Genomic DNA, 26,106 nt, shown 5'->3' with positions numbered 1-26,106 from the left:
AAAAATAACTTTAGTAAATTATTAAATTAACTATTGTATTATAGTATACTAAAACTTTAGTTTTTTTTATATACTATAGGAGTAGCAGACGAGCTTGCAGTCCACCTGACGGTAAGTGGCTACTGCCGCTCATGGACATCTGTATTCAACCCCAGATAGGATGGAATATTCCTAGCCGAGGTCGGCCACAGATGCGCCGCTACCCCTGAGGATTAAGCTGGAACGCCTCGGCAAAGTATTTCTCCCTTCGAACCACAAAGGATTCTACCGTCTTTTGAAATGTTTCTAAGACCAAACCCTTCAAACCGGAACAGCAGCGCTTAACATTATTATCTATTGTTGTTAATTTTCTAAAGGTATGGGTATTTGATTACAAACGGTATATGAAAGGTGGTAGTTTTGAAGGTGGTAGAACCCTTTGTGGTTCGACTTCGGCGGCACCACCGCCACAGGTATTTCTGCCTAATAACAAGAGTGTTAAGCGCTGATGTGTTCTGGTTTGAATGGTGTGGTAAGGGAGACATACATTTCCGAGACGTTCCAGCTTAGTCATCAGAGGGAGTGGCGCATCTGTGGCCGACCTCAGGTAGGAATATCTAATCCTCTCTGGGGTTTATGTGTCCATGGGCGGCAGTAGCCACTTACCATGAGATGTACTGCATGCTCTTCTACTACTCCTATATTATAACAACATGTATGTAGTATATGAAAATACATATAGACATCCATTTTTTCTTGTATTGTTAATATTAATATGACACATAATATCAAGTTGTATGTTTATAGAAATATAAAATATGTGTTATTTATTTTAATAAAATTAAAAGTGAGCAATAAAATAATAAACTATTTTTTCTTAATGTTTTTCCCGTATTGGTAGCTAAATTTCCGCCCTTTTTACTATGCTTCTATTAGCTTGACTTGTATATTTCTAGATATGTAAGTATATATCGGAATCTTTGAACTCGATTTTTACCCACTTAGAATGGTCAGTTATCACTAACTGATGACCATACACGATTTAAATAATTTTGACCCGTTGTCCTTATTAGGATCATTAGTTCAAAGATCACCATCGAATCGCTAGATGGCGTTAATTACTAGGATAAAGTTCATGGCAAAATTACTATAATAGATTGCAACAATTATTACTTTTTGAATTTTTTTTGGACATTTCGGATATTAGTAAAAATTTGTGGACTATAATAATGCTTTAAATGGTTTGAAAGGGAACATTTTGTCTGTAATAGCTTTTTGTCTGTATTTGATTATTGTAGCAAAAATCGATTAGTAATCGTTTAAAACTGAATTTAATATCTGCCGCCGAAAAAATCAGCACCCTTCCTGGTGACTCCGTACGAGCCTAATGGTAATAATATTAGGGATGTGAAATTTGTCATAATGAATGAAAAAATCGACTACTACTATTTAAAAAAAATGTTTTTTCATATCACTGCCTGTCTCTAAAGTCAACTAAGATGCAGTTGTTGTGTTTCGGTGTGCGGGTGTGGATGCTGGCTGACTTACATCTGAGCTGACCATCCTAGTCTTCGGGAGTGGTGACGCATCTTTGATTCACTCGCATTTAAAAACTGTGTCCACAGCACTCTCCACACTATACCATTTTTTTAATAATATAGGAGTACTAGACATGCATGCAGTCGACCTGATGGTAAGGGGCTACTGCCGCCCATGGACATGTGTAATCAATCCTAGATGAGATTAGATCACAGTGGATTATGGCCTAAACCTCTCTCATTGAAATGAGACCCGAGCCCAGCAGTGGGACAGTGATGGGTTGACGATATGTTATACGCATGTATAAAAGGATCACCAAACGATCCCTGTCAAAAATTGTCATGTCTCTTCTTACACTCTTCTTTCTTGTTTCCACAGTCGTAACAACTCTGACTCGGTCTTTATATACATCTCCCAACGAACATTCGTTAGCGTGATTCAGAAATGGATCAGCGACATCTAGTGGTACTGAATAGAGTTAATGTTACCCCCTTGACAGCACAATTTACTTTTAAGAATAAGTTGACTTCAACGCCACCTATGAGATTTATAGTTATCAACGCCATCTATCCGTTTTTTATGAATACATTCTATCTCTGCTTCGTACGCCTGTACACTATATTACCTACCCTTGTAGTACTGTATAGTGATACAAGATGGCGCTGTGCATTTTCTGAAACACGCTAACGAGTGTACGTCGTAGACTGTACTTAAGGGCGGGTTTTCTATTATTAAAGCGGGATATTTAAATTATTAGGTCCACGCTGTATTGAATTATAATTAAATCACATATATTTTTGTAAGGGGCGCCTTATTAGCGACCCCGTATAAACCTAAAAGTGGTTATTAATTTTACGCATTCTCAAAAACTTTAATGAAGGGAAAAATCGATTAATTAAAATATATTGTTACTATTTTAAGAATCGATGGGTACACAGAAATAATTGACATTTCAATTTCTATAGTCAACTCGAGCAGCAGTTGTTGTGTTTCGGTGTGCGGGTGTGGATGCTGGCTGACTTACATCTGAGCTGACCATCCTAGTCTTCGGGAGTGGTGACGCATCTTTGATTCACTCGCATTTAAAAACTGTGTCCACAGCACTCTCCACACTACCATTTTTTTAATAATATAAGAGTAGCAGACGAGCATGCATTCCACCTGATGGTAACTGGCTACTACCGCCCATGGACATGTAGATAAGATTAGATTAGATTACAGTGGACTATGGCCTACACCTCTCTCATTAAAAGGAGACCCGAGCCCAGCAGCGGGACAGTAATAGGTTGACGATATGTTATAATATATAAAAGTATCTATAAAAGGATCACCAAGTGATCCTATTTAAAAATTGACCTGATAAAAGCTGTCTTGATGATCTTCTTTCTTGCTTCCACAGTCGTAACAACTCTGACTCGGTCTTTATATACATCTCCCGACGAACATTCGTTAGCGTGATTCAGAAATGGATCAGCGACATCTAGTGTTTATGGTGCAACTTATTGTGTTGTCTATGACGTCACCACTCTGTTTCGTTCGTACCTAGGACTACTAGATGACGTAAAAATGGTGCTTTTTAGTATTTCAAGTGATCGTAAGCAGTGATAGCGTGGTACTTATAAATGAATGATTACTAGTTTTAACGGTGAAGGGCAGCATTGCGAGGATAACTACACACCTGAGAGTTTAAAAAAACTGGTCAAATGTGAGTCGAATTCGCTTACGGAGGGTTCCGTTCCGCCATATTTTCATTATTTTCAATAATAGAAATCCGTTTTTACCCTTTGGGTACGGAACCCTAAAAAAGTTCCCAAATATGTGTGAAATCTACTTTACAAATTCGCACTTGGCCAGCGCGGTGGATTGGCCTGAGCCTCTCAATATGAGAGAAGACCCGTGCCCAGCACTGGTACTATCAATATTAATTGATATAGATAATTTATCAATATCGTTCACAAATGTGACGGCCCGCGTGGTGGAGTGGTCACCATACCGGTCTGGCGCGCAATGGGTTCCGGCTTCGTTCCCGATCAAACAAATATCGAAATGATGAATTTTCATACCAGTTTTGGGTCTGGATGTTTGTGTATTGTCTTTGTGTGCGTTCATGGCACCCACGATATATAGATAATCCTAGTGTCGGGTTGTGAGTGTAGAAAGGGTATATTTAAATGAGTAACAAATTAAGGGATCATGAACTGATCCCCGTCAAAAATTTCTGGTTAGTACATTGACTGAAGTTGTAGTTTCGCTGACCAAACAAGCCTGACGCGTCCTTTAAATACATCTCCCGACGAACACTCGTTAGCGTGATTCAGAAATGGAACAGCGACATCTAGCGGTACTGGTGGAACGTGTCTATGACGCTATAACAACAAATACTAACTGGGGTGCTTTTCGAAAATTGATAAGTGGAGCACTCCACGCTTCTTTCACAATTATACAATTTACTGTTCCTTAATTGATTCTTAGATTGAAATTTTTTTTCTACTTTTTAGTTGATTGTATCATAAAAGCGTGTTTTTTAGTTTTTGAACTATATTTATTTAATATTTTGTTTTGGTGTTAGATTTTTAGTAAAATGGCATGCAATATAAATAAACGTGAATGTGGCGAATAATTTTAATTAACTAAACATGAAACGTTAGTACTTGGTACAATTCATGAAATTGAAACTTATAAAAATGTGAAGACACACTAAAAAATAAAAAATAAGGAAAATAAACTTTGACATATTTACTAGTCAATTCTATTGCATATTGTAAAAACATTTTTTGACTATATTTTTTTTAAACAATTCTTGTTGTACCTTTTCAATTTATGTACCTAAGTAAAAATGATGAAATTGATTTTTTAACTTTTTTATCTGATTCTGCTTTTGTGTTCACTCATACTAATGCAAAGCTCAGCTTAGACCTCGCGGACTATACATGAGTTCTATTTCATGATGTTAAACTAGAACTAGGCATTTCAAGCGTGGGCGCACAATAAAAACTTAAATTTTAGATTTTTAACTAATTTTTTTGTATATTTCTTAAATTCGATGTTTATTTTTCTCATATTTCAGCGCATGCAATCCTTAGGCTGTTTCCTGACAACATCCGAAAGTGTCCTATTCAAACTTCTAAAAGACAAGGAGAGTCCCGAATTTAAATCAATTTCAAAATTGATTAAAGAGCCCACTCCCGAGATTTTTGGTTTGGCTTCGAAACTTTGATGTTGACCGAAATTCATAGAATGGGTGCGTTAAATAATTTAAAATAATCTTTGCTAATAATATAATATTTTTTTGTATAATTATGTATTTATTTGCATTATAAATGGGGCTTGGATGTTTGTAGTATTGTTCGGAAGTCATAAGTCATAAAACAATGTTATTAAAGAGAAAACTGAAAAAAATGTGTATCATTGTATACAAAAGTAAAAAATTCAAAATGATTGGTACATATCAATGATATGAGAATATATATAATTATGAAATTGTCTTATTATATCATATCATGATAAATATTGTATTCAAACTTTATTATATCGTACCATATCTATAAATCAATGATAATGTAATATTATTATCATAAAATTCTCTTGTCACAATGTTAGTTAACGTACTCCTCCGAAATGGCTTTACCGATTTTCACCAAATGCTATATGCATATTCAGTAGGTCTGAGAATCGGCTACTATCTATTTTTCATACCCCTAAGTGATAAGGGTTGTTCACCCTTAACCTTTTTTTTATTTATATGGCAATACAATGTTTGCCGGGTCAGTTAGTTATATTATAATGTAACGCTCCACCGTAACTGTCTTCGTTAGAAAAGTAGCTACCATATTTTCGCACTTTCATTTAAAATACATTTAAACATTATTATTAAATTCATATATTTTTTTGCATTTTTCACATATTAAAATATTTTTGTGTGTATTTACAGCTGCATGTTTGTTTGTTGCTTTCATAAAAAAAATCCTGTAAATGGACTTCGGGGCACTACTTTTAGGATTCTATCTTATAGCAGTATTGTAGCCCCACTGATCAGGTTTAAACCTTATAACGGTAGTGTTGAAGGCACGACCCTGTGGACTAAGTTGGAACGCCTCGCATAAGTATGTCTCTCTTACCCCATCTTAAATATCAGGGAAAAAGATTTTTTAGAAAAGTAATGATGCAGTGTTAGTTTTTTTTTTCAAAATCGACCTCGTAACATGTTTCGCTAACCCTTAGGTTTGGATTTGGCCCTGAAGGCCCATTAGTACATCCTGTATAAAAGGACCGCCACAGCGATCCCGCCAAAAATAATGATACAGTATATATATGAAAAGGGTATGTATCTTAAGTCATTAACAAACTACATTTCAATGTTTTCTCAAATACTTATACAAGTTACAGCGTACACTCGTTAGCGTGTTTCAGAAATGGTACAGCGTCATCTAGTTTGTGTGGTATGCACTACAGATGCGTCATAAATTGTACAGATGGCGCTGTTTCCACTAAATGCAAACAAAATGATCGGTACATATCATATGTTATCTTATTATATTATATCATAAAATAATCGTATCTTTTTTTTTTAATATAAGAGTAGCAGACGAGCATGCAGTCCACCTGATGGTAAGTGGCTACTACCGCACATGGACATCCGTAATCAACCCCAGATAGGATTAGATATTCCTACCTGAGGTCAGCTACAGATGCGCCGCTACCCCTGAGGACTAAGCTGGAACGCCTCGGAAAAGTCTGTCTCCTTTACCACACCCTTCAAACCGGAACACAGCAGCGCCTAACACTGCTGTTATGAGGAAGAAATAGGAGTGGCGGTGGTGCCGCCGGAGTCGAACCACAAAGGGTTCTACCACTTTCGATCGTATTCTTACTGTAACGTATCATACCATATTTGTATCGCGTCAGCATAGTCGTTTCCGTTATAAAAGTCGTTACACCGTATTTTCTCTCCCATTGTTAAAGAACTTTCATTTAAAATATATTAAAATTTTTTTTTACTAAGTTAATTTATTTTTTGCATTTTTCACATCTCAAAATATTTTTGGGTGTATTTATAGTGTTGTATGCTTGTTTGTTGTTATCCTTAAATAAAAATCCCTTTATATGGCTGCGGGACACTACTTTTTTTTTTTTTTTTTTTTTATAATATAAGAGTAGCAGACGAGCATGCAGTCCACCTGATGGTAAGTGAGTACTGCTGCCCATGGACACCTGTAATCAACCCCAGATAGGATTAGATATTCCTACCTGAGGTCGGCCACAGATGCGCCGCTACTCCTGAGGACTAAGCTGGAACGCCTCGATAATGTCTGTCTCCCTTACCACACCCTTCAAACCGGAACACAGCAGCGCTTAACACTGCTGTTATTAGGTAGAAATAGGTGTGGCGGTGGTGCCACCGGAGTCGAACCACAAAGGGTTCTACCACCTTTAACTTTTAGGTTTCGATCTCATAGCAGTAGTGTAGCCCCATTGATTGGATTAAAAGGTTATAAAGGCGAAAGCCTCGCATAAGTATGTCTCCCTTACTAGAGGTGAGGCGTATATACTGGAACAGGGACTAGGTATTTTACCTGACTAGGTCGGACCTAGTATTTTGTATGTACCTAGTATTTTATGGGACTAGGTGGAATAGGTACAGAGACTAGGTAGTTTTCCGGACTAGGCAGTATATCGTACTAGGTAGTTTATCGGATTAGGTAGTTTACTGGACCAGGTAGCTTATCTGATTAGTTCGCGACTGGGTTTGCGTTTTTTTTTTTGCTCGTCGCGCCGGCTCATGACACGGTTCCCCTTTTACCTAGTCCAAGAATAAGTACCTAGTATTTTCTGGGACTAGGTGGAACAGGTTTCTGGATCACGTCGACGATTTTTAAATACTAGGAACAGAAATACCTAGTCCCAAATTTACCTAGTACAACCCATCTCTATCCCTTACCTTACCCTAAAATTCACGAAAAAATATTTAAAAATAAAGTAATGATGCAGTTTTAACTTTAATCAAAATCGGCCTCGTAATTCCTTTTAGTAGTTTTCGCTAACCCTTAGGTTCCGACTTCAGATTTGGCCCTGAAGGCCCATTAGTACAACCTGTATAAAAGGACCGCCTCAGCGATCCCGTCAAAAATTAATATACAGATATATAAAAAGTAGTTTGTACCTTACATTATTAACAATGTTTTCTCAAATACTTATACAAGTTACAGCGTACACTCGTTAGCGTGTTTCAGAAATGGTACAGCGTCATCTAGTTTGTGTGGTATGCACTACAGATGTGTCATAAATTGTACAGATGGCGTTGTTTCCTAAATGCTAAGTGGAGTTTGATGGAGTCGATGTGCTTATGGATTTCTTATTAATTTAAATGGTCATTGTTTAGTTTGTATGTAAAGTCATTTGACAACTATATGTATGTTAAGTTTTCATTTTACAACTGACGGTAGAATAAGAATGCTTCGACACCTTTTTGCCTTATTTAAGTGCTACTGTTTTCTCGGGGGTACGGGAAACATACTAATCAGAGACGTTCCAATTTAGTCCTCAGAGTCAGCATAGCATCTGCCCCTATCTTCAGGTAGGACTCTACTGGGGTCGATTGTAGCTGTCAATGGATGGTAGTTGGCACAACATTAGATATACTGCATGTTACTGTAATTGGGCAGAAATAGATGTGGCGATGATCTCCGGAGTCAAACCACAAGGTGTTCTAGCACCTTCAACCTTTAAAACAGTTTACATACGTGTAGTTAGCATGGCGGTAGGATCGTAAACTCTTTGTCCCAGTAGTTCACGACCAGAGTAGGGGTACGGTATCCCCTGCCTGTCTAAAGAGGCGACTGAAAGGGGCTTCCGGGGTTGCGGGCGGCAAGAGTGGGAGCTCGAACCGCCCGGACGGCGACCCCGGGAAGGACGGTGGTATGTGTGGTCGCATTCCGTCGTATACACCTGACGGTGTGGTGATACAAAGTCACCTGGGCGGAGCACGACGGGGTAGTGCGCTGAGAGGACTCCGTTTGCGTTCCGTTGGAGATCCCGGAGCCCTCTACGCAGCGCCGAGGACGGCCACCGGGGGGTTTTAGTGCGGTAAAAGTCCCACATAACCCCGTGTCGCTCCCACGGCACCGGCTACCTATTGAAGGTTTCCCCCTCGAAAAAAAATAATAAAAGGATCGTAAACTCTTAGGCAGCAAAGCAGTGATAGCCTAGTGGTTAAGAAACGCGGCCTCTCGATCGAGGGGTCCGAGGTTCAAATCCCAGGCACGCACTTCTGATTTTTCAAATTTATGTGCGTATTAGAAATTAATTATCACTTGCTCAAACGGTGAAGGAAAACATCATGAGGAAACCTGCATACCTGAGAGATTTATAAAAAAAAATCTTAAAGGTATGTGAAGTCTACCAATACGCACTTGGTCAGCGCGGTGGACTATGGCCCAATCCTTCTCATTCTGAGAGGAGACCCGTGCCCAGCAGTGGGACAGTAATGGGTTGATGATGATGATGATGAAACTCTTAGGACAAGTCATCAAGATCATGTTTTAGGGCAGAAAATGTGTGACGGTAGTGCCTTCGAAGTCCAACAAAGGTTTCTACTACATTCAAACACACAGCACAGCATGGTGTTAGAATCGTAGGCCTTTAGGACAAGTCCTAACAAAGTTTCTTGTTTATAGTAGGACCGCCGTTGCGATCCCTACAAAAATATTGAGTATAAAACTCCCTATGTATGTGCAAAATTATTAATTTGGATAATATTTTTGACTATCAATCTCAATTTTCTTCGATACTTATACAAGTTACAACGAACATTCGTTAGCGTGTTTCAGAAATGGTACAGAGTAATCTAGTTTGTGTTGTGTGCAACACAGATGTGTCATAAATTGTACAGATGGCGCTGTTTCCTATACATGCCAATAAAGAGCTTGCTGTAGTAACTCTGACACTAACAGATGGAGCTACCTCCGTTAAAATTTCAATAAAATTGCATGTGTTTTTGTAAGTAATTATTAGTAAAATATTGTTTGATAAAACAGTTTTAAGTTTTTTTTTATAATATAGCAGTAGCAGACGAGCATGCAGTCCACCTGATGGTAAATGGCTACTGCCGCCCATGGACATCTGTAATCAACCCCAGATAGGATTAGATATTCCTACCTGAGGTCGGCCACAGATGCGCCGCTACCCTTGAGGACTAAGCTGGAACGCCTTGGAAAAGTCTGTCTCACTTACCACACCATTCAAATCAGAACACAGTAGCGCCTAACACTGCTGTTATTAGGTAGAACCACCACACCAAGGCGGTGGTTCCGCCGGAGTCGAACCACAAAAGGTTATACCACCTTCAAAATGTTTATATATGTCTGGTTTATAACAGCAGATAGTAGCTCTGTGCTTGTATGCAAGATATAGTTAGGCAAACACTTTTATAAAAAGCATTCTAAGTTATTCCTCATAGGTAGTGACTAGCAACGTATCTGTGATCAGCCTTAGAGTATAATTTTGAGCTTGGTTCCCGATATCTATTATGAAGGTGGTAGAGTCCTGTGTTTCGACTCCGGTGGCATCACCGCTACACTTATTTCTGGTTAATAACAGTAGTATTAAGCGCTGCTGTGTTCTGGTATGACGGGTGTGGTAAAGGAGACATACTTTTCTAAGGCGTTTCAGCCAGTTTAGTCTTCCGGGGTGGCGGCGTATCTGGCGGACTTCAGGTAGGAATCTAATCTTATCTTGGGTTGATTACTCCCATAAGCGGAAATAGCAACTTACCATCAGGTGTACTGTATTCTCGTCTGCTACATCTATGGTATAATAAAAGCGTGTTAAAAAAATCATACAATCATATCGTATATTCAAAATGTATGTGGTTAAACTACATGCTATTGTGGTGCCATCTAGTGGATTATAAACAAGAAAACTACCCTCAGCGCGCATGCGTACCAAAATGATCTCTACAGCTGACACTAGATGTCGCTGTATCCTTCTCTGAATCACGCTAACGACTGAACGACGGTGGTTGTATAAGAATTGCCCTCTTCTCGACGATTTTCAATATTCAATAACAATACCAATAATTTTTGGCGGGACACCTGTGTTGTCCCTTATTAGTTTCATTTGACTTATAAAGGGTTTTAGTCAAACACGGCGATGCATTGGCGTATCGAATGTTGCATTTTACGATCATGCGGTCCACCTGATGGTAAGTGATCACTGCCGCCCATGGAAATCTGTAAATGACCCAAATAAGATGAGAGTCTTACCGGGGACCCCTAGGTGCGTTCTCTCTGAAGACTAAGTTAGAACTCCTCGGAAAATACCTTACAAACCAGAACAGACCAACGCTTAGAAAAAAGATAGGTTGATTATTAATAACGTGCATAAATAAATAATTCTCAATCTGTTTTTTTTTTCAGCGTTTCCAAAACATCGGTTGCTTCGTCGGCACTTCAGAGAATGTTTTATTCAAGCTTCTAAGAGATAAGAACAACCCAGCCTTCAAACAGATTTCAAAGTTGAATACCTCACCGACGCCGGACGAATTCGGCGCTAATAGCGAAAAATACAAGTTACAATAGATTAGCCTTAAAATACAATACAAAATGAAACACGTTAGAACGTCATCTGCTGTCGCCGAATAATGGATAAAGTTATCGACTAAAATACAATACAACATTAATAGTACTTAACAATGCCATCTATTGTGATTGAACAAAGAATTAAATGAGTAATAAAAATACAATAAAAAATGAAACGTATTTAGCAATGATATCTATCGCCGGTACACAAGGAATGAACTCGGCAATATAAATACAATGTAAAATGAAACGTTATTAACGATGTCATCCATCGTCATTGAACAACTGAATCTAATCAATGGATGAATCCGTCAATATGAATACAATGCATAATGAAACGAATATACATAACAATGCAGTTTATCGTCACTGAACAAAGAATGAATTTGGCAATAAAAAATTAAACGTATTTAGCAATGCCATCTATCGTCATTAAACAAAGGATGAATCCGTCTATATGAATACAATACATAATGAAACGAATATACATAACAGTGTTGTTTATTACCGCTGAACAAAGAATAAACTGATAAATAAGAATACAATGCAAAATGAAAAATAAATAACAACGCCTTCTATAGTCATCGAAGAAAGAATGGAGACGTCAATAAAAATACAATGGAAAACGTATACTCATTTCATCGCGAAATACATGGAAAATTGTAAGTAAAGTTTTGGATGTATTTTAAATTTACTTGGAAAATAATGTAATGTTATTTCATGTATTATATGGAATGAAATGGTATGTATTATATTTTTTGTATATTATATTATGTTGTAAATAATGGTGTTGGTTCTGTATATACTTATTTATGAATTAAATATTGTAGTATTTAAATTGCAGTTTTCATTGTATCTAAAAATAACGTTAGTAAATTATTAAACTAACTATTGCGTTATAGTATACTAAAACTTTTGTAGTTCTTTTTATATACTATAGGAGTAGCAGACGAGCTTGCAGTCCACCTGACGGTAAGTGGCTACTGCCGCTCATGGACATCTGTAATCAACCCCAGATAGGATGGAATTTTTACCACAAATACCCCGCTACTCCTGAGAATTAAGCTGGAACGTCTCGGAAAAGTATTTCTCCCTTCGAACCACCAAGGATTCTACCGTCTTTTGAAATGTTTCTAAGACCAAACCCTTCAAACCGGAACACAGCAGCGCTCAACATTATTATCTATTGTTGTTAATTTTCTAAAGGTATAGGTATTTGATTACAAACGGTAAATGAAAGGTGGTAGTTTTGAAGGTGGTAGAACCCTTTGTGGGTCGACTTCGGCGGCACCACCGCCACATGTATTTCTGCCTAATAATAAAAGTGTTAAGCGCTGCTGTGTTCTGGTTTGAAGGGTGTGGTAAGGGAGACATACATTTCCGAGACGTTCCAACTTAGTCCTCAGGGGGAGTGGCGCAGCTATGGCCGACCTCCGCTAGGAATATCTAATCCTATCTGGGGTTGATTACAGGTGTCCATGGGCGGCAGTAGCCACTTACCATGAGGTGTACTGCATGCTCTTCTACTACTCCTATATTATAAAAAATGTATGTAGTATATGAAAATACATATAGACATATCAATTTTTCTTGTATTGTTAATATTATTATGACACATAATATAACGTTGTATGTTTGTAGAAATATAATAAAATACGTGTTATTTATTTTTAATATTATTAAAAGTGAACAATGAAATTATAAACTATTTTTTCTTAATGTTTTTACCGTATTGGTAGCTAAATTTCCGCCCTTTTTACTATGCTTCTATTAGCTTGACTTGTATGTTTCTAGATATGTATGTATATAACAGATATTTTGAACTCAATTTTTAACCACTTAGAATGGTCAGTTTAATTCAAAATATTGAACGATTATCACTAACTGATGACATACACGATTTAAATAATTTTGACCCGTTATCCTTATTAGGATCATTAGTTCAAAGATCACCATCGAATCGCTAGATGGCGTTAATTATTAGGATAAAGTTCATGGCAAAATTATTATAATATATTGCTGCAATTATTACTTTATGAATATATTTTTTTGACATTTAGGATATTAGTAAAAATTTGTGGACTATAATAATGCTTTAAATGATTTGAAAGGGAAAATTTTGTCTGTAATAGCTTTTTGTCTGTATTTGATTATTGTAGCAATAATCGATTAGTAATCGTTAAAACTGAATTTAATATCTGCCGGCGAAAAAATCAGCACCCTTTCTGGTGACTCCTTACGGGCCTAGTGGTAATAATATTAGAGATGTGAGATTTGTCATGATTAATGAAAAAATCGATTACTGCTATTTAAAAAAAGTCGATTAGTTTTTTCATATCATTGCCTGTTTCTGAAGTCAACTAAATTGCAGACGAGCATGCAGTTCACCTGATGGTAAGGGGCTACTGCCGCCCGTGGATATGTGTAATTAATCCTGGATAAGAATACATCACAGTGGATTATGGCCTAAACCTCTCTCATTGAAAGGAGACCCGAGCCCAGCAGTGGGACAGTGATGGGTTGACGATATGTTATAAGCATGTATAAAAGGATCACAAAACGATCCCTGTCAAAAATTGTCATGTCTCTTCTTACACTCTTCTTTCTTGTTTCCACAGTCGCAACAACTCTGACTCGGTCTTTATATACATCTCCCAACGAACATTCGTTAGCGTGATTCAGAAATGGATCAGCGACATCTAGTGTTTATGGTGGAACTTATTGTCTTGTCTTTGACGTAACCACTCTCTAAAGCTGTTTCATTTGTACCAGGAAATACTAGATGTCGCTAGGAAGATGGTTTTTAGAAGACAAAGTAGCAAACGCGCGTAAAGGCTTATATTGTTGTGGTTAACTCACTCAATTGGACGGCCGAGGTTTGAATCCCAGACCGCTGATTTTAATTCGTAACTATTAGACGTTTATTATAACGGATAAACAGTTCCGACAGTAGCCAATAACTCGTCTGATATTCCTATATTATAAAAAACATGCAGTCCACCTGATGGTACGAGTAAGTGACTACAGCCGCCCATGGACATCTGTAATCAACCCCAGATAAGATTAGATACAGATGCGTCACTAAGCTGAATTGCCCCGGAAACAGAACACAGCAGCGCTTAACACTGCATCATCATCGTCAATCCATTACTGTCCCACTGCTGGGCACGGGTCTCCTCTCAGAATGAGAAGGATTAAGCCATAGTCCACCGCGCTGGACAAGTGCGTATTGGTAGACTTCACATACCTTAAGATTTTTTTTGAAACTTCCAGGTGTGCAGGTTTCCTTACGATATCTTCCTTCCAGCTTAAGCAAGTTAAAATTAATTTCTAATACGCACATAACTTAAAGGTGTGTGAAGCCTAGCAATTCGTATTTAGCCAGCTCGCAGTGGGACAGTAATGGGTTGACGATATGTTATAAGTATCTATAAAAGGATCACCAAGTGATCCTTGTCAAAAATTTATGCATAGTATTTATGGCGATCTTCTTTCTTGCTTCCACAGTCGTAACAACTCTGACTCGGTCTTTAAATACATCTCCCGACGAACATTCGTTAGCGTGATTCAGAAATGGAACAGCGACATCTAGTGGTACTGGTGGAACGTGTCTATGACGCAAGCACTCTCTCCAATGCAGTTTTGTTTGTACCAGAAACTACTAAATGTTACGACATTTAGAAGGATGGTTTTTAACACGCTTCTGAGATTATTTTAGAAATTTTTCAGGTGTGATGTAATCCATTAATTAATAATCGATTTTAAAATAGTCAAATCGATTTTTACAATAAAAATCGATGATTACACAGAACAGAGCGAAGGGTAGGTTACCCCCTTGACAGTACAATTTAGTTTTAAGAATAAGTTGACTTCAACGCCACCTATGAGATTTATAGTTATCAACGCCATCTATCCGTTTTTTATGAATACATTCTATCTCTGCTTCGTACGCCTGTACACTATATTACCTACCCTTGTAGTACTGTATAGCAATACAAGATGGCGCTGTGCATTTTCTAAAGGGCGCGTTTTGTATTATTAAAGCGGGATATTTAAATTATTAAGTCCACGCTGTATTGAATTATATTTAAATCACATATATTCTTGTAAGGGACGCCCTATTAGCGACCCCGTATAAACCTAAAAGTGGTTATTAATTTTACTCATTCTCAAAAACTTTAATGAAGGGAAAAATCGATTAATTAAAATATATTGTTACTATTTTAAGAATCGATGGTTACACATATATAATTCACATTTCAATTTCCATAGTCAACTCGAGCAGCAGGTGTTGTGTTTCGGTGTGCGGATGTGGATGCTGGCTGACTTACATCTGAGCTGACCATCCTAGTCTTCGGGAGTGGTGACGCATCTTTGATTCACTCGCATTTAAAAACTGTGTCCACAGCACTCTCCACACTACCATTTTTTTAATAATATAAGAGTAGCAGACGAGCATGCATTCCACCTGATGGGAAGTGCCTACTACCGCCCATGGACATGTAGATAAGATTAGATAAGATTACAGTGGACTATGGCCTACACCTCTCTCATTAAAAGGAGACCCGAGCCCAGCAGCGGGACAGTAATAGGTTGACGATATGTTATAATATATAAAAGTATCTATAAAAGGATCACCAAGTGATCCTATTTAAAAATTGACCTGATAAAAGCTGTCTTGATGATCTTCTTTCTTGCTTCCACAGTCGTAACAACTCTGACTCGGTCTTTATATACATCTCCCGACGAACATTCGTTAGCGTGATTCAGAAATGGATCAGCGACATCTAGTGTTTATGGTGCAACTTATTGTGTTGTCTATGACGTCACCACTCTGTTTCGTTCGTACCTAGGACTACTAGATGACGTAAGAATGGTGCTTTTTAGTATTTCAAGTGATCGTAAGCAGTGATAGCGTGGTACTTATAAATGAATGATTACTAGCTTTAACGGTGAAGGGAAGCATTGCGAGGATAACTACACACCTGAGAGTTTAAAAAAACTGGTCAAATGTGAGTCGACTTCGCTTACGGACGGTTCCGTTCCGCCATATTTTCATTATTTTCAATAATAGAAATCCGTTTTTACCCTTTGGGTACGGAACCCTAAAAAAGTTCCCAAATATGTGTGAAATCTACTTTACAAATTCGCACTTGGCCAGCGCGGTGGATTGGCCTGAGCTTCTCAATATGAGAGAAGACCCGTGCCCAGCAGTGGTACTATCAATATTAATTGATATAGATAATTTATTAATATCGTTCACAAATGTGACGGCCCGCGTGGTGGAGTGGTCACCACACCGGTCTGGCGCGCAATGGGTTCCGGCTACGTTCCCGATCAAACAAATATCGAAATGATGAATTTTCATATTAGTTTTCGGTCTGGATGTTTGTGTATTGTCTTTGTGTGCGTTTATGGCACCCACGATATATAGAGAATCCTAGTGTCGGGTTGTGAGTGTAGAAAGGGTATATTTAAATGAGTAACAAATTAAGGGATCATGAACTGGTCCCCGTCAAAAATTTCTGGTTAGTACATTCACTGAAGTTGTAGTTTCGCTGACCAAACAAGCCTGACGCGTCCTTTAAATACGTCTCCCGACGAGCACTCGTTAGCGTGATTCAGAAATGGAACAGCGACATCTAGTGGTACTGGTGGAACGTGTCTATGACGCTATAACAACAAATACTAACTGGGCTGCTTTTCGAAAATTGATAAGTGGAGCACTCCACGCTTTTTTCACAATTATACAATTTACTGTTCCTTAATTGATTCTTAGATTGAAAATTATTTTCTACTTTTTAGTTGATTGTATCATAAAAGCGTGTTTTTTAGTTTTTTGAACTATATTTATTTAATATTTTGTTTTGGTATTAGATTTTTAGTAAAATGGCATGCAATATAAATAATGAACGTGAACGTGAATGTGGCGAATAATTTTAATTAACTAAACATGAAACGTTAGTACTTGGTACAATTCATGAAATTGAAACTTTTAGAAATGTGAAGACAGACTAAAAACTAAAAAATAAGGAAAATAAACTTTGACATATTTACTAGTCAATTTCATTGCATATTGTAAAAACATTTTTGACTATATTTTTTTTTAAACAATTCTTGTTGTACCTTTTCAATTTATGTACCTAACAAAAAATGATGATATTAATTTTTTAAACTTTTTTATCTGATTCTGCTTTTGTGTTCACTCATACTAATGCAAAGCTCAGCTTAGACCTCGCGGATTATACATGAGTTCTATTTCATGATGTTAAACTAGAACTAGGCATTTCAAGCGTGGGCGCACAATTAAAACTTAAATTTTAGATTTTAAACTATTTTTTTTGTATATTTCTTAAATTCGATGTTTATTTTTTTCATATTTCAGCAAATACAATCCTTAGGCTGTTTCGTCACAACACCCGAAAGTGTCCTATTCAAACTTCTTAAAGACAAGGAGAGTCCCGAATTTAAATCAATTTCAAAATTGATTAAAGAGCCCACTCCCGAGATTTTTGGTTTGGCTTCGAAACTTTAATGTTGACCGAAATTCATAGAATGGGTGCGTTAAATAATTTTAAATAATCTTTGCTAATAATATAACATTATTTTTGTATAATTATGTATTTTATTTGCATTATAAATGGGGCTTGGATGTTTGTAGTATTGTTCGGAAGTCATAAGTCATAAAAACAATGTTATTAAAGAGAAAACTGAAAAAACATGTGTATCATTGTATACAAAAGTAAATACAAAATTATCGGTATATATCATACCATAATTATCTTATTTTATCATATCATGACAAATATCGTTTCGTGTTCGTACCGTATTATATCATACCCTATCTATAAATCAATGATAATGTAATATTATTATTATATAATGTAACGCTCCACTGTAACTGTCTTCGTTAGAAAAATAGCTACCATATTTTCGCACTTTCATTTAAAATATATTTAAACATTTTTACTAAATACAGTAGAACCCGCTTAATACGATCACGCTTAATACGATTTCTCGCATAATTAGCCATTTTAAGCCAGTCCCTGCATTTTGAGACATGTTTTCATACATTTCTTAACGCTTAATACGCTCCGTCATCCCGTTTTATACGCCTTATTCGTAACTGGCCGAACGAACGCTCGATGGTGGTAAAGCAAATATAGAGAGACTGACTGTTCTGGCTGATGGGTCAGAAAAGTTACGTTTGCTAGTTATTAGTAAGGCTAAAAATCCTCGTTGCTTCAAAAACGTAAGATTGCTCCCTGTAACTTATGCACAATCTCGACCGGCATTCGTTTCATCGACTGGTTAAAATCTTTGGATGAACATTTCCAGATTAAAAGCTAGATGCATAATTCTATTTATTGATAAGTGTCCCGCTCATCCGAAAGGTGTTGAACTAAAGAATATCATTCTTGTTTACTCACCTCCAAATGCGACAAGCACATTACAACCGATGGATCAAGATCCTTACAATATGTATTTAGTTATATTAAATTATTTTCCTTATCCCGCTTCATATGTTTTCTCGCTTAAGACGCGTTTTTGGTTGGGTCCCTATGAAATCGTCTTAAACGGGTTTTACATATATTTTTTTGCAGTTTTCACATCTCAAAATATTTTTGGGTATATTTATAGTGTTGTATGCTTGTTTGTTGCTTTCATAAAAAAATCCTGTAAATGGACTTCGGGACACTACTTTTAGGCTTCTATCTTATAGCAGTATTGTAGCCCCACTGATCAGGTTTAAACCTTATAACGGTAGTGTTGAAGGCACGACCCTGAGGACTAAGTTGGATCTCGCATAAGTATGTCTCGCTTACTCCACCTTAAATATCAGGGAAAAAGATTTTTTAGAAAAGTAATGATGCAGTGTTAGTTTTTTTTTCAAAATCGACCTCGTAACATGTTTCGCTAACCCTTAGGTTTGGATTTGGCCCTGAAGGCCCATTAGTACATCCTGTATAAAAGGACCGCCACAGCGATCCCGCCAAAAATAATGATACAGTATATATATGAAAAGGGTATGTATCTTAAGTCATTAACAAACTACATTTCAATGTTTTCTCAAATACTTATACAAGTTACAGCGTACACTCGTTAGCGTGTTTCAGAAATGGTACAGCGTCATCTAGTTTGTGTGGTATGCACTACAGATGCGTCATAAATTGTACAGATGGCGCTGTTTCCACTAAATGCAAACAAAATGATCGGTACATATCATATGTTATCTTATTATATTATATCATAAAAAAATCGTATCTTTTTTTTTAATATAAGAGTAGCAGACGAGCATGCAGTCCACCTGATGGTAAGTGGCTACTACCGCACATGGACATCCGTAATCAACCCCAGATAGGATTAGATATTCCTACCTGAGGTCAGCCACAGATGCGCCGCTACCCCTGAGGACTAAGCTGGAACGCCTCGGAAAAGTCTGTCTCCTTTACCACACCCTTCAAACCGGAACACAGCAGCGCCTAACACTGCTGTTATGAGGAAGAAATAGGTGTGGCGGTGGTGCCGCCGGAGTCGAACCACAAAGGGTTCTACCACTTTCGATCGTATTCTTACTGTAACGTATCATACCATATTTGTATCGCGTCAGCATAGTCGTTTCCGTTATAAAAGTCGTTACACCGTATTTTCTCTCCCATTGTTAAAGAACTTTCATTTAAAATATATTAAAAATTTTTTTTACTAAGTTAATTTATTTTTTTGCATTTTTCACATCTCAAAATATTTTTGGGTGTATTTATAGTGTTGTATGCTTGTTTGTTGTTTTCTTTAAAAAAAAATCCCTTTATATGGCTGCGGGACACTACTTTTAGGTTTCGATCTCATAGCAGTAGTGTAGCCCCATTGATTGGATTAAAAGGTTATAAAGGCGAAAGCCTCGCATAAGTATGTCTCCCTTACTGGAGGTGAGGCGTATATACTGGAACAGGGACTAGGTATTTTACCGGACTAGGTCGGACTGTAGTATTTTGTAAGTACCTAGTATTTTATGGGACTAGGTGGAATAGATACAGAGACTTGGTAGTTTCCTGGACTAGGTAGTATATCGAACTAGGTAGTTTATCGGATTAGGTAGTTTACTGGACCAGGTAGCTTATCTGATTAGTTCGCGACTGGGTTCGCGTTTTTTTTTGCTCGTCGCGCCGGCTCATGACACGGTTCCCCTTTTACCTAGTCCAAGAATAAGTACCTAGTATTTTCTGGGACTAGGTGGAACAGGTTTCTGGATCACGTATTTTTAAATACTAGGAACAGGCATACCTAGTCCCAAATTTACCTAATACAACCCATCTCTATCCCTTACCTTACCCTAAAATTCACGAAAAAATATTAAAAAAAAAGTAATGATGCAGTTTTAATTTTAATCAAAATCGGCCTCGTAATTCCTTTTAGTAGATTTCGCTAACCCTTTGGTTCCGACTTCAGATTTGGCCCTGAAGGCCCATTAGTACAACCTGTATAAAAGGACCGCCTCAGCGATCCCGTCAAAAATTAATATACAGATATATAAAAAGTAGTTTGTACCTTACATTATTAACAATGTTTTCTCAAATACTTATACAAGTTACAGCGTACACTCGTTAGCGTGTTTCAGAAATGGTACAGCGTCATCTAGTTTGTGTGGTATGCACTACAGATGTGTCATAAATTGTACAGATGGCGTTGTTTCCTAAATGCTAAGTGGAGTTTGATGGAGTCGATGTGCTTATGGATTTCTTATTAATTTAAATGGTCATTGTTTAGTTTGTATGTAAAGTCATTTGACAACTATATGTATGTTAAGTTTTCATTTTACAACTGACGGTAGAATAAGAATGCTTCGACACCTTTTTGCCTTATTTAAGTGCTACTGTTTTCTCGGGGGTACGGGAAACATACTAATCAGAGACGTTCCAATTTCGTCCTCAGAGTCAGCATAGCATCTGCCCCTATCTTCAGGTAGGACTCTACTGGGGTCGATTGTAGCTGTCAATGGATGGTAGTTGGCACAACATTAGATATACTGCATGTTACTGTAATTGGGCAGAAATAGATGTGGCGATGATCTCCGGAGTCAAACCACAAGGTGTTCTAGCACCTTCAACCTTTAAAACAGTTTACATACGTGTAGTTAGCATGGCGGTAGGATCGTAAACTCTTTGTCCCTGTACTTCACGACCAGAATAGGGATACGGTATCCCCTGCCTGTCGTAAGAGGCGACTAAAAGGGGCTTCCGTGGTTGCGAGCGGCAAGAGTGGGAGCTCGAACCGCGCGGACGGCGACCCCGGGAAGGACGGTGGTATGTGTGGTCGCATTCCGTCGTATACACCAGACGGTGTGGTGATACAAAGTCACCTGGGCGGAGCACGACGGGGTAGTGTGCTGAGAGGACTCCGGTTGCGTTCCTTTGGAGATCCCGGAGTCCTCTACGCAGCGCCGAGAACGGCCACCGGGGGGTTTTAGTGCGGTAAAAGTCCCACATAACCCCGTGTCGCTCCCACGGCACCGGCTACCTATTGAAGGTTTCCCCCTCGAAAAAAATAATAATAAAAGGATCGTAAACTCTTAGGCAGCAAAGTAGTGATAGCCTAGGTTAAGAAACGCGGCCTCTCGATCGAGGGGTCCGAGGTTCAAATCCCAGGCACGCACTTCTGATTTTTCAAATTTATGTGCGTATTAGAAATTAATTATCACTTGCTTAAACGGTGAAGGAAAACATCGTGAGGAAACCTGCATACCTGAGAGATTTATAAAAAAAAATCTTAAAGGTATATGAAGTCTACCAATACGCACTTGGCCAGCGCGGTGGACTATGGCCTAACCCTTCTCATTCTGAGAGGAGACCCGTGCCCAGCAGTGGGACAGTAATGGGTTGATGATGATGATGATGAAACTCTTAGGACAAGTCATCAAGATTATGTTTTAGGGCAGAAAATGTGTGACGGTAGTGCCTTCGAAGTCCAACAAAGGTTTCTACTACATTCAAACACACAGCACAGCATGGTGTTAGAATCGTAGGCCCTTAGGACAAGTCCTAACAAAGTTTCTTGTTTATAGTAGGACCGCCGTTGCGATCCCTACAAAAATATTGAGTATAAAACTCCCTATGTATGTGCAAAATTATTAATTTGGATAATATTTTTGATTATCAATCTCAATTTTCTTCGATACTTATACAAGTTACAACGAACATTCGCTAGCGTGTTTCAGAAATGGAACAGAGTAATCTAGTTTGTGAAGTGTGCAACACAGATGTGTCATAAATTGTACAGATGGCGCTGTTTCCTATACATGCCAATAAAGAGCTTGCTGTAGTAACTCTGACACTAACAGATGGAGCTACCTCCGTTAAAATTTCAATAAAATTACATGTGTTTTTGTAAGTAATTATTAGTAAAATATTGTTTGATAAAACAGTTTTAAGTTTTTTTTTTATAATATAGCAGTAGCAGACGAGCATGCAGTCCACCTGATGGTAAATGGCTACTGCCGCCCATGGACATCTGTAATCAACCCCAGATAGGATTATATATTCCTACTTGAGGTCGGCAACAGATGCGCCGCTACCCCTGAGGACTAAGCTGGAACGCCTCGGAAAAGTCTGTCTCCCTTACCACACCATTCAAACCGGAACACAGCAGCGCCTAACACTGCTGTTATTAGGTAGAAATAGGTGTGGCGGTGGTGCCGCCGGAGTCGAACCATAAAAGGTTCTACTTCAAAATGTTTATATAATTATGTCTGGTTTATAGCAGCAGATAGTAAGTAGCCTCTGTGCTTGTATGCAAGATATAGTTAGACAAATACGTTTATAAAAAGCATTCTAAGTTAGTCCTAATGGGTAGTGACTAGCAACGTATCTGTGATCAGCCTTAGAGTATAATTTTGAGCTTGGTTCCCGATATCCATTATAAAGGTGGTAGATTCCTGTGTTTCGACTCCGGCGGCATCACCGCTACACATATTTCTGGTTAATAACAGTAGTATTAAACGCTGCTGTGTTCTGATATGAAGGGTGTGGTAAAGGAGACAAACTTTTCCGAGGGATTCCAGCTAAGACCTCAAGGGTAGCGGCGCATCTGGCGGACCTCAGGTAGGAATCAAATCTTATCTGGGGTTGATTACAGATTCCATGACCCCCAGTAGCCACTTAACGTCAAGTGGACTGCATTCTTGTAGGCTACTTCTATGGTATAAAAAAATCATACAATCATATCGTACATTCAAAAAGTATTAAACTACATGCTATTGTGGTGTCATCTAGTGGATTAAAAACAAGAAAACTACCCTCAGCGCGCATGCGTACCAAAATAATCTCTACAGCTGACACTAGATGTCGCTGTATCCTTCTCTGAATCACGCTAACGACTGTACGACGGTGGTTGTATAAGAACTGCCCTCTTCTCGACGATTTTCAATATTCAATAACAATACCAATAATTTTTGGCGGGACACCTGTTGTCCCTTATTAGTTTCATTTGACTTATAAAGGGTTTTATTCATAGACGGCGATGCATTGGCGTATCGAATGTTCCATTTTTTTCTAAGATTCAAGATCATGCAGTCCATCTGATGGTAAGTGACCACTGCCGCCCATGGAAATGTCTAAATAAGCCAAATAAGATGAGAGTCTTACCGGGGATGCCCCTAGGTGCGTTCTCTCTGAAGACTAAGTTAGAACTCCTCGAAAAATACCTTAAAACCAGAACAGACCAACGCTTAGAAAAAAGATAGATCGATTATTAATAATGGGCATAAATAAATAATTCTCAATCTGTTTTTTTCCAGCGTTTCCAAAACATCGGTTGCTTCGTCGGCACTTCGGAGAATGTTTTATTCAAGCTTCTAAGAGATAAGAACAACCCAGCCTTCAAACAGATTTCAAAGTTGAATTTTTCACCAACGCCAGACGAATTCGGCGCTAATAGCGAAAAATACAAATTACAATAGATTAACCTTAAAATACAGTACAAAATGAAACACGTAAGAACATCGACTACTATCGCCAAACAATGGATAAAGTTATAACAGCAACACAATACAAAATTAATAGTACTTAACAATGCTATCTATTGTGATTGAACAAAAAATGAAATCGGCGATAAAAATACAATGAAAATTGAAACGTATTTAGCAATGCCATCTATCGCCGGTAGACAAGGAATGAACTCTGCAATATAAATACAATGTAAAATGAAACGTTATTAACGATGTCATCCATCGTCATTGAACAATTGAATCTAATCAATTGATGAATCCGTCAACATAAAAACAATACATAATGAAACGAATATACATAACAATGCCGTTTATTGTCACTGAACAAAGAATAAACTTGGCAATAAAACATTAAACGTATTTAGCAATGCCATCTATCGTCATTAAACAAAGGATGAATCCGTCTATATGAATATAATACATAATGAAACGAATAAACATAACAGTGTTGTTTATTACCGCTGAACAAAGAATAAACTGATAAATAAGAATACAATGCAAAATGAAAAATACATAACAACGCCTTCTAAAGTCATCGAAGAAATAATGGAGACGTCAATAAAAATACAATGAAAAACGTATACTCATATCATCGCGAAATACAAGGAAAATTGTAAGTAAGGTTTTGGATCTATTTTAAATTTACTTTGAAAATAATGTAATGTTATTTAATCTATATGGAATGAAATGTTATGTATTATATTCTTTGTATATTATATTATGTTGTAAATAATGGTGTTGGTTCTGTATATACTTATTTATTGAATATAATATTGTAGTATTTAAATTGCAGTTTTCATTGTATTGTATTTCATAAAAATAACTTTAGTAAATTATTAAATTAACTATTGTATTATAGTATACTAAAACTTTTGTAGTTTTTTTTATATAATATAGGAGTAGCGCATCACATAGGGAGTGGCGCATCTGTGGCCGACCTCAGGTAGGGATATCTAATTCTATCTGGGGTTGATTACAGATGTCCATGGGCGGCAGTAGCCACTTACCATCAGTACCCTTACCAGGAGTTTTTACGTTTCGACAAATATTACTGTTTTGGTATTTGTTTATGTATTGGCCCATACGATTTCCTAGTTTGACGCAATCTTCTAGGGGCGCTGATTGGAATTTGTATGGGCAAATGCGTAAACAAATACCAAAACAGTCATATTTGAGGAAACGTAAAAACTCCTGGTAAGGGTACAGGTGGACTGCGTGCTCTTCTACTACTCCTATATTATAAAAAAATGTATGTAGTATATGAAAATACATATAGACATAACAATTTTTTCTTGTATTCTTAATATGAATATGACACATAATATAACGTTGTATGTTTGTAGAAATATAATAAAAAACGTGTTATTTATTTTTAATTTTATTAAAAGTGAGCAATAAATTTATCAACAATTTTTCTTAATGTTTTTACCGTATTGGCAGCTAAATTTCTGCCCTTTTTACTATGCATCTATTAGCTTGACTTGTATGTATCTAGATATGTATGTGTATAACGGATTTTGTGAACACGATTTCTACCCACTTAGAATGGTCAGTTTAATTCAAAATTTTGAACGATTATCACTAACTGATGACCATACACGATTTAAATAATTTTGACCCGTTATCCTTATTAGGATCATTAGTTCAAAGTTCACCATCGAATCGCTAGATGGCCTTAATTATTAGGACAAAGTTCATGGCAAAAATTACTATAATAGATTGCAACAATCATTACTTTTTGGTTTTTTTTTGACATTTCGGATATTAGTAAAAATTTGTTGACTATAATAATGCTTTAAATGATTTGAAAGAGAACATTTTGTCTGTAATAGCTTTTTGTCTGTATTTGATTATTGTAGCAAAAATCGATTAGTAATCGTTTAAAACTGAATTTAATATCTGCCGGCGAAAAAATCAGCACCCTTCCTGGTGACTCCGTACCAGCCTAATGGTAATAATATTAGAGATGTGAGATTTGTCATAACGAATGAAAAAATCGATTACTGCTATTTA

The 26,106-nt window shown here is 37.3% G+C and overlaps 1 protein-coding gene across 2 annotated transcripts in view; it reads left to right on the top strand.

Moving 5' to 3' along the window:
* Window positions 1-26,106, top strand: part of LOC140748593 (isochorismatase domain-containing protein 1) — a 64,804-nt gene that overhangs the window by 17,477 nt on the left and 21,221 nt on the right. The window contains exon 4 of one of the 2 annotated variants that reach the window (XR_012102956.1): window positions 23,884-24,706. Coding sequence is in view for 1 of the 2 variants with exons in the window: in XM_073081425.1 (XP_072937526.1) it covers window positions 23,884-24,045 (162 nt within the window). In the remaining variant the exon portion in view is untranslated. Of the gene's footprint in view, window positions 1-23,883; window positions 24,881-26,106 lie in introns of those variants that run through there. The other variant, XM_073081425.1, reaches the window with a different exon arrangement.

The sequence above is a fragment of the Epargyreus clarus genome, unplaced genomic scaffold, assembly GCF_041222505.1.
Source record: "Epargyreus clarus isolate Ecla_fem2 unplaced genomic scaffold, WU_Ecla_fem_2.2 ptg000016l, whole genome shotgun sequence".
Lineage (NCBI taxonomy): Eukaryota > Metazoa > Arthropoda > Insecta > Lepidoptera > Hesperiidae > Epargyreus > Epargyreus clarus.
Note: the sequence above shows the minus strand (reverse complement) of the source record. Positions and strands in the feature narration are given on the sequence as shown.